Source organism: Volvox carteri, assembly GCF_000143455.1.
Source record: "Volvox carteri f. nagariensis unplaced genomic scaffold VOLCAscaffold_14, whole genome shotgun sequence".
Classification (NCBI taxonomy): domain Eukaryota; kingdom Viridiplantae; phylum Chlorophyta; class Chlorophyceae; order Chlamydomonadales; family Volvocaceae; genus Volvox; species Volvox carteri.
This window is the reverse complement of record NW_003307557.1, coordinates 1,110,496-1,125,693: the sequence shown is the minus strand read 5'-3', so window position 1 is coordinate 1,125,693 and position 15,198 is coordinate 1,110,496. Positions and strand designations below refer to the sequence as shown.

The following is a 15,198-nucleotide window of genomic DNA, read 5'->3' as shown; positions in this document are numbered from 1 at the left end:
CAGGCAAGCAACGAGCACTGCGCTCCTCGCTTCTGCAGAGTGTTTTTGCAGAGGCGCGAACGGTTCGCATTCTGGTCCTATGGCGTCCAGTACGGCCTGCTTGCAGAAGAATTCTGTGTCGGAAGGTAGGATATCCATACGGCACCGGAGGTAGGAAATCCCAACGTGGGGCCTTGTTTCTAAGCGCTACCAGTCCCCGAAAACTGTAACCATTCCAACAACTTACAACAGGTGGTGAGTGCCTCTCCCTCCCGCGCTGCACAGCCCTAAAAAGGATGTCGGCAACGCCCATCGGTGCAACGTTTCGCGCGTTACGCTAGTTCCGAAGGCCGGTTACGCAAATTGAGCTGTTCTGGGGACACATATGTCTCTTCCTTTTCCTTACATGGAAGACGCTTCGTCAGCCTTCTTTACTTCATTTTCTCCTAAGGATTAATCGCATCTTTCGCATCTTTAAGCACAACTAGCATATGAAGATGAAATAATTCATCTTTTGTAAGCAGTTCGGTTTGTGGCTCTCATGGCTCGTCGTCTGCGGCACTTTTAGCGTGTCGTGGAGCACCCTACCATCTGTTCAGCGTAGTGAATCACCCAAGTCTTACACACTTTGTATTAGCACTTTCATACTAGACACATATCCAATTGGCTGCTGACCGACACAGTTGCCCTTGGGCACGAACCCGCCTCACTGATTCTGCCAGCAGACGCTCGTTGGCCTTTCAACACCCCAAGATGACGACAGACCAGCCTGATACAAATCAATTAAGCTTTGGTCTAGATGATACGCATCTTGGCATCAAGTTGAAATCCCAAAAACTGTTGGTTGGGCCCCTTGAGCTGGGTTTCTCGGCTTGTTACACGCTCTCTGACTCAAAAGAGGCGGGCGACAAGCAGCCTCTTGCCAGCATAGAAAGGTTCAAGCCGTTTCTTATCGTCAAGGTGCGTGCAGATTGAGGCTTGACCGAACGTCCTTCGCCTGATGTTCAAGACGTCGCTATGTATGCTTTATAAAAAAGATCATTAATGGTCCTTGCTGGCTCGCATCTCCTGCGTTGCTTCGGCTTCCTGTGAAAGCTGTCATTTCTGCGTTGTCGGCCACCCTGCGCATCTGACACTGCCATTTCGCCATTACCAGGATGTTTACTTTCGGGGCAAGTTTGAGTTGGAACCACAGAGTCGCCGCCTCCATTACAGGTATGGTAAGCCTTGTGGATGCTTGCGAGATAGATTTCGCTGTCTACCTCGAACACATATCCTTCCGCTGTTGTTCTTTACATTGGCCTAAAAGCTGAAGTAGCCAAGAACTAATTTCCATGGAACTCAGACCCAACCCTGGGGTCTGCTGCTTTTGCCGGCTGACCCGTGGGTCATGTGCTGCTGCCCTTCTCCCCCGTATTACACACAAATACTATGTCCCATAACCCCCAAACCCACTGCCTATGCAGCAAGAAGTTCCGCCTGCCCTTCCTGAACACTGATCTGTTCAAGCTGCGGCTTACGGCACAGCTGCCGGCACCTGAGGCGGCGGGTGGCGTCCTTGGTCGCGCACTGAGCCTGACAGTGGCTTTCCAGCCAGAGCGCTCGTACAGACGTTCAGTCGTGCGCAAGGCGCCCGATTATGCGCTGCAGCTGTCGCCGCGGTTGGGCGCTCCACAGGTGGTTTACGACACGATTGGCTTTCCTGGGAGCGTCTACCTGAAGGTGCGAATGTAGTGCAGCATCATGTCAGGATAATTCGGCATCTCCTGGTCTGTTCACTCTGTTCATTACATTGTTCGGAGGTACACGGGCCGTACCCGTTCTGCATGGACGCACACGGGGCGAAAACCGGCCCCTTTTAGTGGATTGGTATGTGGTCGGCGTTGCGGGACGGCGGTCGGAGGGGAACCGCTGCCGACTGCTGCATGCCCTTAGAGGCTATGCAGGTCGTTCATTGGCACTGCCGCCCAATAGCAGGCACATTCCGCACGTGCCCTGCCTTCCCCCCTAGACACAGCCGCGTGCCGAAGGACTCAGAGGATCCGGCGGTGGAAACTCCCCCGTCCTTTGGGTCCTTTTCCTGTTTTCTTCCTTCTTTTCAGCAGCCCGTCTTCCTGAACCCGAACCCTAAGTACTCCTGAGGAACTCCACCCGAGTCTGTCCCTGTACCTCTCGCACATCTTTTACGGCTGTCTGGTTCGTTCGCTGTGCTGTAGGCCAACACCACTCTCCACGTGTCGGACTCGGCGGCGATCAGCGGCCTGCGTGCACGTCTGGACGTCCACAGCCTCAACGCCGTCATCCGGCTGTACGACCCGGCAACCGTCAAGCCCTGCCGCGTGGGGAAGAACCTGTCGTGCGCGGCACGGTCGCTGCTGCGCGAGGAAGTGGAGGAGGAAACTCCCCGGCAGATGCCCCCCGTGGTGGTGGTGGAGCCGGCAGCACCGCCGCAGCCCGACGTGATCGACCGGCTGTCGGCCACGGCCCGCGAGTGGGCTCACGCGGTGCTCGTCAACTCCTGCGTGGCTACAAGGAACCTGCAGGACAAGGCGATGTTGGCGGCGGAGCGTGTCAGGGAGTACGTCACTGGTGGCGGCAGTGGCGACATCTCCACCAGCAGCGCCGCTGCTGGCACCGGAATCCGCGTGAGGTAGAGTGGTAATGGTGAAGGCTGCGCCACTCTTGGGCTCAGTTGGGTTGGTGCCGGGGATGAGATATGCCATGTGTGAAGGGGCAAGGGGAAGAGGAGGAGGAGGAGGAGGGAGGGACAGCGCTGGTGTCGGTGCTGCGTCAGACACGTCAGATTTGCCTCTCGTGACCTGGATGTAGCCGCAGTAGCCTGGGGGAGATGTGCGAGGGGACCCGCACATCAGTGTGGCAACATGGGGGAGGAGAACGATGAGGATATGAGGATAATGCTGAGGATATGAGGACGATGATGATGACGATTCAGTGCGGGGCTGTTAGATTAGCAGCCTCTTTGCTCCTGTTTTGCTGTGTTTCCGCCTTTCCATGCTCTTACTGGAAGGAAGATGGAACGGGTTAGCCGGTGGTGGAGCGAATGGAGGAAGGTATAATAGGGGCTGAGGCGGCGGCTGCGGCGGCAGCAGGAAATTGTGTCTGTTGAGTAGGTATGTGTTGCGTGATGAGCGTGTTGCACTGCCCAGGCAGGAAACCCGTTTCTTTTTTTGGAGTATGCACCTGTGCTGGCGGGGATCTGTATTCCTGCTAAGGGCCGCTTTGGTTGTGTGCTTTGTATCTTTTCCTAGGTGCGTGTTCTCTTCTTCATACTCGTAAGGACCGATATTTCTTCTGGGTGTCCTTATTACAGCTGTCTAAAACCGCTGGGTAGTGCTGACATCGTCGACTGATATCGCTGCATGCGCGTTCATTCTATGGATTAATTGTGTGTTATGCATCTCGTCTCGTTTGAGATGTATCCTTTTAGAGAGAAGACTGCCTGGTATCTCCGCCGCGCAAGCGGTTACTGTCGTAGCATTTGGCATGAGGCCAAGCTGCCAAGGTGATGGGTGGAGGCAATGGATGCGCGGATGCCGAGCCCTAAGAATAGCGACGTCTTGGTTCGCTTGGGTTTTTAAATCTACACCGTATGCTCGTTTCCGAGCTTGCTGTTGGGTCCCGGCTGGCCTCGAGGGCGTTTTCGAGGGTGCTAGAGGTGGCGCCTGAGAGCCGCGCCGTGTTCTCCTCCGCGCATCCTGCTGCCATGTGCTATCCCTGGCGCTGAGGGCCTGCTTTATTCTTTTTCTTTCGGCACGCTACGGCGCCGGTGCCGGGCCTTCCAAAAAGCGCCCTGCGCCTGAATTCTGGAAGGACACCGGTGGCGTGCGTCCCTGCGGTTATGAAGGCCGACCGGTGGAGACTGGATTGTTCGTTCGTATGGATTCGCTCTTCTTCTTTTTGCCGGTTCGGTTCGGTGAAAATCCAACTTTTTTGCTTAGTCCAGATATTTTCCATTGCTAAAAGTTCCCTTAAACCTTTCTTTTCTTTACGCATGGCAGATTTTGTGGTAGCGCATCCGCATCTTCCCTCTGGATTTAATTGGGAGGTGCATCTTTTTTTTATTCAGTCATTTGCATCCGTACTTTTAAACATTGGTTTTTAACGTACTTAACGGTCGTCGCTGCCGCAGCCATCACCACCGCCTTCTTGGTCTGAGGTGTTAAGGGCGGGTAGAAGTGTCCTTATGTGGAGTCCCCATGCAGGTCCTAAGTGACGAGGAAAAGCGGAGTCGCTCGGGCCAGCCGTAAGTACCCGCCTGGAGTCCTCTCACGGCTCAATTCTCGGCTACGATCGGTCGCCACTCTGACCGCAGCTACCTGACTCGCATTAATTCGGTGGCTGGCGCTGGCGTCAATCAGCTGTCCGACTCCCAAAAGTCCACACACACCAGCACACAGCCACGATCACGGAAACGCGACACGTCTTGACGAGACTATCAAAGTATCGGAGCAATGGACTGACTTATCACGGACGAAAGTCACAATAGTCGTGAATCGCCCACTGCAGTCTCTTCGTGTCGACCTAACCCGGACAGGCGGATATCAGGCCTCCCGTCCTGCAATTACATAACAGCCCCAAGGCTTTTTACTGGCACAACTGATACTGCAGGCAAGACGGGAGGAGGGAAGCTGCGAAACACGTAAGCTGCATAGCTGTGTATATATGTATGTATGTACGCTGGTGTGCGGCCACCTTCAGAGCTTTGCCGCCGCCGCATCCCCTACAGCACCGGCATCAGGAGCGGAGGGCGGCAGGGACCCGTCCTCCAGCATGTTCATTACCCCCCGTTTGGAGGCCTTGGTGATGGGCATCACGTGCAGTCCAGCCGCACATCCTCGCTCCAAAACCTGCACACGACGCCGCACGGTCAGCCGGTCATCAGACAGGACTTTGTAGTGGTGGGGACTAAGACGACCTCGCGGTATCGCCCTAAAGTGGGTTGTCAGCCTGGTGTGAGGACTTGAACGTGGCGGTGGCCTTAGGGTACAAGCAGGGGTAGCTGACATAGGGGATTAATTATCAAGACCCAGCGTCTGGGCGCCGCCAATCGGGGTCGTAGGCGAGCTCGTAACGACTAAACAAGTTAAAACGCAATCGGGACATCTTGCCGGAATGTACATCAGTCCCCCTGGCTAGTAATGGAAACTCTTACCCATCCGGTCCTTACCTCTTTACCTCACCTGTCTCTAAACCCTCCTCCGTCTCACCCTGCCACGCATTCCCAGCCCCCAAACAATTCCCCACACATACTCACCTGTCGCACTAGCCGCCTGTTGTACTCTGCGAAATGCCGTGCGGCCGCCTCGGCACCCCCCTGAAGCTCCACTTTCGCAGCTTCAGAAACAAGAGCCTTCGCCGCCTTCGAGCCCCCACAGCCACTGAGGCTGATCCAGAAGGTCAGATTGGCTGTGGAGCTGAGCATCGGATGACCAACGAGAAGCCTCAGCGGCCCCGCGCCGCGAGCACCAACCATGCCGGTCGCGCTACTGCTGCTGTTCCTGCTACTGCTACTGCTACTGCCGCTCGTGCCGGTCTTGTCGCCTATAGAATCCGAATGCGCTTGAGTTGTGGCATCTGGGTAGAACTGTTTCGTTGCGAGGAGGGGGTTGGCCGATGACAACAATGACGATGACGGTAATGGTGTCTGAGAGGATGATGATGTCTGTATTCGCGATAATGGTGGTGATGGTGGGGGCTGCAGCTGCAGATGTAGCGGAGGAGGAGGAGCTGCTGGTCGCAGTAGTCCCCTTCGCTCCGCATCCGCTAGCCAGGTCAGGTAGGCTGGCCAATCCAGGGGGGGCTGGGTCAGGACGACACTGGCGCCTAGCAAGGCCTGCGCTGGAAGCGTTACAAAATGCCTCATGAGTCGCGTCACTGAGAGGCCGCCGTTGCCGTGTTTGCGTTTGTGTGACCACGGGGGCAGACACACAATGGAATGTGTGGACTTTTCGCTGTGCAATGAGTTTGTTGAGACAAGGTAACTCCGTTGCGTAAGTTTATTTAGAAGAAGCATACTTGCGCGTGTAGTAGTAAAAGTAACGTATGATAGCGAAGAACATAATAGTACGTCCGTGCACGAACTGAGTCTCATGTGTACATGCCCGTCCCTGCGCCGTCTTCTCTCCACTCTCCCGCGCATGGTGCTTGTCATCCCCCACCCTTTCAACCCCGGTCAAACCCAGTCAACCAGTCACCCACCCACCTTAGCCTCCAGAAGCGCCGCACTCGGCTCCGTGTTGGGATTCGCCACCACCCAGAGCTGAGTGTCAGGGGGAAGGTAACCCCTCCGCCGCAGCCGCTGAGCCAGCCGCAGTGTGTCCAGGCTGCTGTACAGGAACCTGCAGGTGGTACCCGGGGGGGTTACGGAGGAATCGGAAGAGGTAGGAAGGTGGTAGCCGAGAAGTGGGGAAACGGGGGGCCAATCTCTGCCCCATACGCACCACATTGGAGGGCCCGCATCACGGCTCAGATAAACCAAAACCCAACCCAGCCCAGCCTCCAGGGGATTTGAGGTTCGGGCTGCATTACCTGGACACAAGTGGGAGCGAGCGGACCGGGTGCGAGCCCGAAACGCACAACAGCGCATCGGCACGCTGACCGCCTGCGAACACAGCGCCGTCGCCGGCGGTCGCCACCAGACGGCGCTCGATATCGTACTCGCTGCGCAGGTTGGCGGCGGCGGTGACGACTTTGAGGGCGCCGGGCCGGGTGGTGTAGTGCGTGACGGCGGGTGCTGAGTGGTCGGCGGTGGAGTTAGCGGAATCGGTGGCATTGAGACCCCTGTTTGGTTGCATGAGCGCAGTATGCTGCTTTAGGGCAATAATTAGAATACAAACCAGGGAGGGAGAGAGGAAAGGAAAGACACCAATTATATATGCGGGTGTGTTGCATGAGTGGCACATTGTCTGGGTGCAAAGATATGGCCGGGAATGGCCGGGGTTGGCTTCTACATGCAACACGGATTTCCCGCAACGACAAGTTGTCTACACACTCAATAATCCCCACTGCTATCCAGCCGGCCAGACAGACTGACAGATAGATAGACATGGAGGCATACGGACAGACAGACGTACCCCCTCAGCGCCTTGGCGAGATTCTGCCAGGTGGTCGCGATGGGCAAATCGGGAAACACTTCCGCGCAGAAGGCCCCGGTGGCCTGGAGCTCAGCCTCCGCGCCGTACGCCTTGCCGATGCCCCGCTCCAGGGAAAGCATCCAGGAGGTGTCCAGGTACCCGACGGCTGGGGAGTTGGAGTTGGAGGAGGAGGCGGAGGAGAAGGCGGATCGGAGCGAGGTGGGGTTTGCTTGGGTGAGGCGTGGCGGCACCAGAAGGAGTCTTGAGATGGTGGTGGGATGGGCCATGGGGGATGGAAAGGGTGAGGCAGTTGGCGCTAAGGTGCGCAGGTGGCGAGTGGAAGACGTGGGGAGCTTAAAGCAGGGGCGGACCGAAACAGCGTCCATGCGGGGGCTTGAAGGAAATTAAACAGGAGCGTTAGGTTGGTGCCATCTAGGTCTTGACGCTGACAGCAGGAGGAGGTGCGTGGCAACGAAGTTGTTTGTTGGAAGGAAAAGGAAAAATAGTTTGATTGGGTTTGGCTCCGTAACCTTGATGCAGCGGCTATCTGTGTTTTCCAAAGGAGTAAAACGTTATATTACACCGATAAGTGGTGAAAATTAGTTGGAAGCAGGCTTTTGCGTACTGCTGTGCGAGCAAGTAATGTAGCAGTACTCGACTTCTCCTGTGTTCCGCACGACAGGTGACCAGGGCCGATTGCCACCCAAGCTTTGATCACTGCTCACAGTTAGGGACCTCGATATTTTGGCATATGGTTTATCCTTAAGTTTAATTGTCGAATTACCCCCTACACAGTATGGCATCGTGGCAGTAGCTGAACCGGACGGGCTAGGCTCCGTAGTAAAGTGAAAGATGTCTATTCGCTTGCGTGACCTGATCAAGGCGGTTCGCGCCTGCAAGACCGCAGCTGAAGAGCGCGAGGTCATTGCGAAGGAGAGCGCTGCACTTCGCGAGGCATTTAGGGAACAAGACCAGTCATATAGGCACCGAAATGTTGCTAAGCTTATGTACATTCACATGCTGGGCTACCCCACGCACTTCGGCCAAATGGAGACGCTTAAGCTCATCGCAGGGTCGGGCTTTCCAGAGAAGGTTAGGTGTAACATCATGTTTCTTAGACAGATACTGGAGTTAGCTTAAAATTCTGGCGGCCTTGCCTAACTTCGTGGATGACAATCCTCCTCGCAGCGTATGGGATACCTGGGGCTAATGATCTTGCTCGACGAGCGACAGGAGGTGCTTATGTTGGTGACGAATTCTTTAAAAATGGACCTGAACAACACGAAAAATATGTACATTGTCGGTTTGGCTCTGGTCGCCCTGGGGAACATCTGCTCTGCTGGTGAGCCCTTGTGTTTTTCCTTTCGCCCTCGCGTGTAATCTCGCTGAACCAACACTCCTGAAGCGTACATTTTGAGGGGACTTGCAGACGGGGGATGTGTTGACATGCGGTCATATCTCCGCAGAAATGGCCAGGGATCTGGCGCCAGACGTGGAGAAGCTCATGGACTGCCCTGCACCGTATATCCGAAAGAAGGCTGCCCTCTGTGCGCTCAGGTGGGTGTAAAGAACAACAGCTATAAAGACCCCCGGTCGCTCCCCGCGCCCATTTCCCCGTCCATGTCCCTGTCCATCACGTCCCCTCCTCATCCCCTTTCACCCCCCTGATCTTCTGCTGATCCCCAAAACGTGGCGCTTCCTGTTGATCCCCAAACATGACACCACCACCTTCTGCTGCGCACCTCACGGTCACGGCGATGACCCCCCTACCTAGGGTTATCAAAAAGGTTCCGGAGCTTCTCGAGCAGTTTGTGGACAAGACCGCGGAGCTTCTCAATGATCGCAACCAGGCGGTGGTGCTCAGCGGAGTAACACTCATGCTGCAGGTGTGTATGGGCGTATGCTTGGTCTACCTAGGGTTTTGACGCTTGTATCTGTGTCTCTCTCTGTGTCTCTCTCTGTGTCTGTGTGTGCGTATGTGTGTAAGTAATGAGTACACAGGTGGTTTGTGAGGAGGAAAGGGGGGGTCTCCGGTACGGGGTTTAGCAAGGGGCTGGGTTTGGCCGATTGCATGCAAGTCGCACTGTTGGCCATGTCATGATGACCATGATGACCACATGACAGAGAGGTCTCTTGAGAGACTGGTCCAGAACGACCCCTCCGGACAACGGAGCTCTCTGATGTGGTAACCAGTACCACCTCACCACGTACCTGGCGGGGACTTGGGAACACAGTAAGGGATTAGGCTGCTGGACATGGCGGTATTGGTCAACAATGAGGGGCCCGTCCAGGGCCTGATGCTGATGGGGCCGTTGCACCGGGCCAAATATTTATCGCCAAATATTACACACACACCAGGGCCACCACCATCAGGTTATATAAAAATCTTATTATTAAAACTGCTCCTTGTCTCTGTTCGCCCAACCGTTTACCCTCCATCTGTAATTAAGTACCAATAAAACCCTTTTTGCAACCTTGCTACCCCTTGCTCGCTCCCTTTCCCGTCTAGATTTTGGAGCTGGATCCCTCCGTGGTGGACAAGTACCGCCCCACGGTGCCGTCCTTGTGTCGCATCCTGCGCAGCTTGCTGCAGGCAGGGGTGTCTCCGGAGCATGACATCGGGGGCATCACCAATCCCTTCCTGCAGGTGTGGCTGCGAGTAATAGTCGTCGTGCATGAGGTCTGATGGTGGGCGGTGGATGGGGGAGGCTTATGATTTTGCGTTTGCGTGTGTGGGGGGGAGAGAAGAAGCAGAGCTGGGGTCGCGCATGTGGCTGTGGATGGGGGCCTTAGGGTTTGTGGGGGTTATTTGTACACCTTCTTGGCACGGATCTCTGCGACTACTACTCTTTCTGGTCAGCCTGGGGGTTCGGGTTCGGGGTCTTAGGTGGTAGTGGGAATGGGCCGGGGCGAGCAGTGGGCTTGACAATGGCCTGACTGCTGACCATGATGGGGAGGTTTAAGGAGGCTGACAGCTACCCGCCGGCTGCTTGGTTCACTGGTTGGCTGGACTTGGTATCCGTGGTGCAGGTGAAGCTGCTGCGGCTGTTGCGGCTGCTGGGTCGGGGCCACGCGGAGTCGAGTGACGCAATGAGCGACATCCTGGCGCAGGTGAGAGAGTGTCCTGCTTCAGGCCTTTTCCTGACGACCTGGCGGCGGTGCTCGCACGTGCGAGGTTCGCACTTCAGGATGGGGCAGCATTGGAGCTGCATGGCCGGAATGGTGGCACCTACCTGGGGGGTACGTGTCTGCATGCGGAAATGCAGGAAATGATACCTCTAATGGGGGATATGTGGGGCATGGGGCGTACGTGGGGCCGCCCAAGAGGGGCGTGTGTGGTGGTGGGGGGGGCGTTTGCGTCGTGCACGAATCGTGCATGTTTCCCCTCGCTCTCCCTTGCTGTGTCCCTTTCCCTCACCTCCACCCTTGTCGTGTTTGTGTGCGTACCTGCGTGTGTGTCCCTTCCCGCGCGTGCGTGCGGGGACTCTTGTGTTTTACGCGTCCGGCAACCCCCAGGTTGCCTCCAATATTGAGGGCAGTCGCAACGCCGGTAACGCTATCCTCTATGAGTGCGTCCAAACCATCATGGGCATTGAGTCCATTGGCGGCCTGCGTGTGTTAGCCATCAACATCCTGGGTCGCTTCCTGTCCAACAAGGACAACAACATCCGATACGTGGCGCTGAACACGCTTGCCAAAGTGGTATCGGTGGATACGCAGGTAGGGAAGAAGGGGTTGGGAGCATCGGATGAGGATGGAAAAGCGTGTGGGCCATGGCGTGGGGGAGCTGATGATGGAGATGAGGGGTTTATGAATAAGGCAGGGGATTTGCAGGGAGTGCGGGACATGGACGGGGGTTGGATCATCGAACCTTACCGACGTGGCGTGTGTCGACGCCCGCGGTCTCTCCCTCCCCACACAGAGAGGTCCTGCTGTTCCTTGCACTTAGCTAACTGTTGGGGGCTGCTGCCTGTTTCCACCTCCCCCGGTCTGCCTGGTCCCTTCTTCTCCCCCACGCGGCCCCTTCTGCCTTCTTCGCCCCTCCGCCTACCCTTCAAAAAGTTCCGTACTGGGGCACCGGGGTTCGCCACGTTTCGGTGGCGTCTGGGGTTTCGCTTGGCCGTGTCGTTTCTCCCCCTTGACCGAATAAGCAAAACCCCCTCACGGCACAAATCAACACCTTCCCCACACTTCCCCCACACCTTCCCCTGTGACGGGTTGCCGCCACGGACCCCGGACACCACAGGCCGTCCAGCGGCACCGCGCCACCATCGTGGAGTGCGTCAAGGACGCGGACGTGTCTATCCGCCGTCGGGCCCTGGAGCTGGTGTACTCGCTGGTGAACGAGGCCAACATCCGGACCCTGACGAGGGAGCTGCTGGACTACCTGGCGGTCAGCGATGCCGAGTTCAAGCCCGACCTGACCGCCAAGATATGCATGCTCATTCAGAGGTGTGAGGCGTAGTGTGCAGAGAGCGTTGCGCTGCTGCTGCTGGGAACGGGAAGAGGGGAGTTAAGAGAATATCGGGAGGCGATGAAACGGGAGGAAACAGGGAGGAGTTTAGGGTTTAAGAGTTTAGGGTTTGTCGTCTGTAGTTATCTGTATGTTTGTCATCCCTCCGTGTTCTCCCCATCACCCTTCCACTCTTCCTTGGGAACTTGCGACTCCGTAATTCGAATCTTGTCGAATCTTGTATACCTTTTCCCCGCCCTTCCCGCCACCTTGGTCCAGGTTCGCTCCCGACCGGCGGTGGTACTTCGACCAGCTGATTGCGGTGATGATGCAGGTGGGGGCTGGTGTGGGATCGCGGGGGGGGGCTGCGGGATAGGAGAGGGGGTTCGGGATAGCGAGTAGGTTTCGAGGTGTAGGGCGCATGTGTTACTTGTTGACACCCATTCAGCGAAAACACACTTCGCCCCGCCTTACCCGCTTCCCCCCTTCCATTCGCTCGTGGTTCGTCTTTCCCCCTCTTACACCCTCACGACGCTCAACCCTCAGGCCGGCGCATATGTCAAGGACGAGGTGGCCCGCGCCATGCTCGTCCACCTGACCAACACACCAGACCTGCAGGCCTATGCCACACGGGCCTTTTATCGGGCTCTGGTCGCCAACGTGGATGGAGCGGCTCCGACGCTGCTTCACACGGCGGTGTGGGTGATTGGCGAGTACGGGGAGATGCTGCTGCCCTCCATGGGTGGTCCCCTTCTGGAGGGGGAGCCGCAGTTGGCGGTCAGCGACACGGAGGTACGCGGCCTCTTCGCGGTAGCGGCAATCTGGGCCAGCCGCAGGGACTAAGGGGGGTAGAGCCGTTGGCAGGAATGAACGTCAGGGTCATGTAACGGGTGGGGAGCCTGCCTAGTACAGAGTACAAAAAAGGCAGTTACGACAGTTACGGCAAAATTGCGCAGGGGGGGTGGCTTAGTTGGCTGATCCCTACAATTACTCCTCTTCTTCTTCTTTTTCTTCCCTTGGCAGGTCTTGAATCCTCCCGTCCATTCCTCGATGTGCATCGAATTTGGTTCAACCAGCCTAACGCCGGTCACCCCGCTCCCCCGCGGAGCCCTCTTGCCCTGGCAGCAGCTTCACTCGTTTGTGGTTCGTCTTTCCCCCGCGGCACGCAGGTGGTGTCTCTGTTGGAAACAGTCGTCCGGCGGCACCGCTCCGAGCCGGCTGCAGTGGAGCACGCGCTGACTGCCGCCATGAAGCTCACTGCGCGGCTGCCCGCACAGGTCGGCCGCCTGAAGACCCTCATCGCCCGCTTCACCACCTGCACACAGCTGGATGTGCAGACCAGGCGAGTGGGGCCCGGGAGCTGGTGGGTGCATGCGTGGATGGGGGGCCATTCGGAATCGGACCAATCGGTGCAATGCGAACACATGCCTGGGTTGAAATTGAAACCGTAGGATTGCGACGCTATAACCGCATATTGTTGTGCGTGATGTAATCCTATGTACAGGTCATGCGAGTACGGCAAGGTTTTCTCCCACGAGCGCATCCGGCCGCAGCTGTTGGAGCGTATGCCGGCTCTGGACGAGGCGGAGTACCTGCGATCCAACAACCTAGAAGGTCCGGCGTCGGCGCCCGGATCCGCCTCCGTGTCGTCGGGCGGCGCGCGCCGGACGAACGGCGTCAGCACCGGCGGCAGTGCCACCGCCGCAACCGGGGCGGCTCCGGCTGCCAAGCCGGCAGCGACTGGGACTGATCTTCTCGGCGGCCTGGACGTGCTGGGTGAGAGCCCCGTGGGGATGGTGAAGTGGGGAAACAGGGTTGCAGATTGGGCGCATTGCCGCATGTTATTTCTTAATTCGGGGTTAAGGACTGGGAAACCAGGAGGCGGGGTTGCTGGTTTCTCTCCAAACGTGTTGTTGGGGGCCCGTTGGATTGTGGTGGGGTTGCAGGACAGGATGGAAAGATTGGTCGGGAGTTGGCTAGTAGTACCGAGTGGGGTAGTTTATGCAAGTTCGGGCTAGGTTCACAGCCTGTGTTGCGTGAGGTGGCCGCCCTTCCCCGCCCTTCCCCTCTACATGCGAGTGTCTCTTCCGTTTCCAAGGAGCGTACCTGTCTGTCCATCCCTCGCGTGTGCGGGTGTGTCAGTACGTATGTATGTCCCTGTCTGTCTGTATGTGTCTGCGGCTTTGTACCAGGTGGCGGTACCGCAGCTGTGGGGGCCCCTGTTAGCAAAGCCCTGGTGGATGACCTGGATGCGCTGCTGGGCGGAGTGCCGGCGGCGGCACCGCCGGTCGCCTCGACCGCCGCTGCCGCCGGCGTGGCGGCTCCGGCCCCACCGGCCGTATCTGACGACCTACTCAACCTGCTGGGTGTCGGGCTGGGCCCGGCGCCGCCCGGTGCTCCGGCTGCAGCGACGCCGGTGCCTGGAGTGGTAGGCTGTAGTGCTCGGAATATAAAGCCTCCTGTTATAGGTTCTGCGCTGTACTGCACTGCACTTCCTTTAATTTCTACCAAGTCTGTTGCAGCCCCTCCGTACTGGACGAGCAAGCTCTACACCTGACGCGATGCTTATCCGCGAGGTTGAGGTATTTCGAACAGTGAAAGCAGTTGTCTTGTCTTGTCGTGCCTTTGGCACCGTGTCAATCGATGGCTCCATCGTCCATCTTGATGGAGCTCTAGCTCCTGTTTAGTTTAGGTGGTAAATGGGTGGCAAAAACACCGTTAATCCCATCGCACTGGAACCCACCTGGCCGCCATTTTGCGTTCTTGGCCCAACACGCGGCCCCCGACACCTCACGCTCGCAGGACCCCCTCGCCGCCATCCTGGGAGGGCCCATGGTAGCCACGCCTGCCGTTACCGCCACAGCAACGGTGCCCATCATCACGCCCACGTCACCGGCTGCACCCTTGGTGGCAGCGACGACGACCGCGGCGGCCGCGGCGGCTCCTACTGCTGCTGCCGCCGCCGGAGCTGGCGCCGCTGCGAGTCCCAGTATCGTCGCGTGGCAGCAGCACGGCCTGGTCATCACCTTCTCTCTGGCCAAGCACGCCACCAATCCTGCCATTACGGAGATTTTGGCGATGACCACCAACAACAACTTGACGGAGGTCACAGACTACACATTGCAGGTGGGGGAAGTGGACGTCCTTCAAACGCTGTGAAGGGAAGAAAGGAGCAGCTAATCGTCGTAACACCTGTCGACGCCTGAACGTGTAGACGCGACATGAGTATCCGCAAATGCCATGTCTCGTACCTCAAAAATGGAAAATAGAGGACGTAGGGTTGGGGTTTCGGGGTATGAAGATGGACCGGACTTGAACGTGTATGGCGGGCTGGTGTATCTGAGGCCGTGCCGTATCTGTACGGCTGTTCGACTGTGTGCCTGGCTATCCCGTGGCCCTCCGCCCGCCCCTTACTTCCTGTGCAGGTTGCGGTGCCCAAGTTCATGCAAATTAAGTTGGAGCCTGCATCAGGTACGGTGCTGCCACCGCGCGGCGGCGGCGGAGTGAGCCAGAAGATCTATGTCAACAACAGCCAGCACGGCGTCAAGCAGCTGGTTATGCGGCTGCGTATCACCTTCACCAGCGCAGGCGGCCATGCGCACGAGGAGCTTGCCGAGGTGGCCAACTTCCCGCCGGGCTTCTAACGAGGGGTTTGCTTTGCAAAGACAGTCG

At 57.4% G+C, this 15,198-nt stretch overlaps 3 protein-coding genes across 3 annotated transcripts; 2 read left to right on the top strand and 1 right to left on the bottom strand.

Moving 5' to 3' along the window:
• Positions 1–732: 732 nt before the first annotated feature.
• Positions 733–2,633, top strand: VOLCADRAFT_89837 (uncharacterized protein; the record flags this gene model as incomplete). The annotated part of the gene is made up of 4 exons (XM_002949472.1): positions 733–939; positions 1,136–1,194; positions 1,446–1,701; positions 2,196–2,633. 4 exons carry the CDS (start codon positions 733–735, stop codon positions 2,631–2,633), a joined length of 960 nt encoding a protein of 319 aa, XP_002949518.1.
• A 3,569-nt stretch (positions 2,634–6,202) lies between these two features.
• On the bottom strand, positions 6,203–7,213 carry VOLCADRAFT_117216 (uncharacterized protein; the record flags this gene model as incomplete). Its single annotated transcript, XM_002949359.1, has 3 exons — positions 6,203–6,338; positions 6,529–6,780; positions 7,074–7,213. Coding segments are annotated over 3 exons (528 nt in total), but the record flags the coding sequence as incomplete, so codon positions are not given.
• A 712-nt stretch (positions 7,214–7,925) lies between these two features.
• Positions 7,926–15,170, top strand: VOLCADRAFT_101862 (uncharacterized protein; the record flags this gene model as incomplete). The annotated part of the gene is made up of 15 exons (XM_002949471.1): positions 7,926–8,165; positions 8,262–8,387; positions 8,503–8,630; positions 8,848–8,959; positions 9,583–9,720; positions 10,104–10,184; positions 10,590–10,793; positions 11,320–11,525; positions 11,806–11,860; positions 12,073–12,318; positions 12,696–12,889; positions 13,031–13,327; positions 13,953–13,954; positions 14,495–14,652; positions 14,952–15,170. 15 exons carry the CDS (start codon positions 7,926–7,928, stop codon positions 15,168–15,170), a joined length of 2,406 nt encoding a protein of 801 aa, XP_002949517.1.
• Positions 15,171–15,198: the final 28 nt, after the last annotated feature.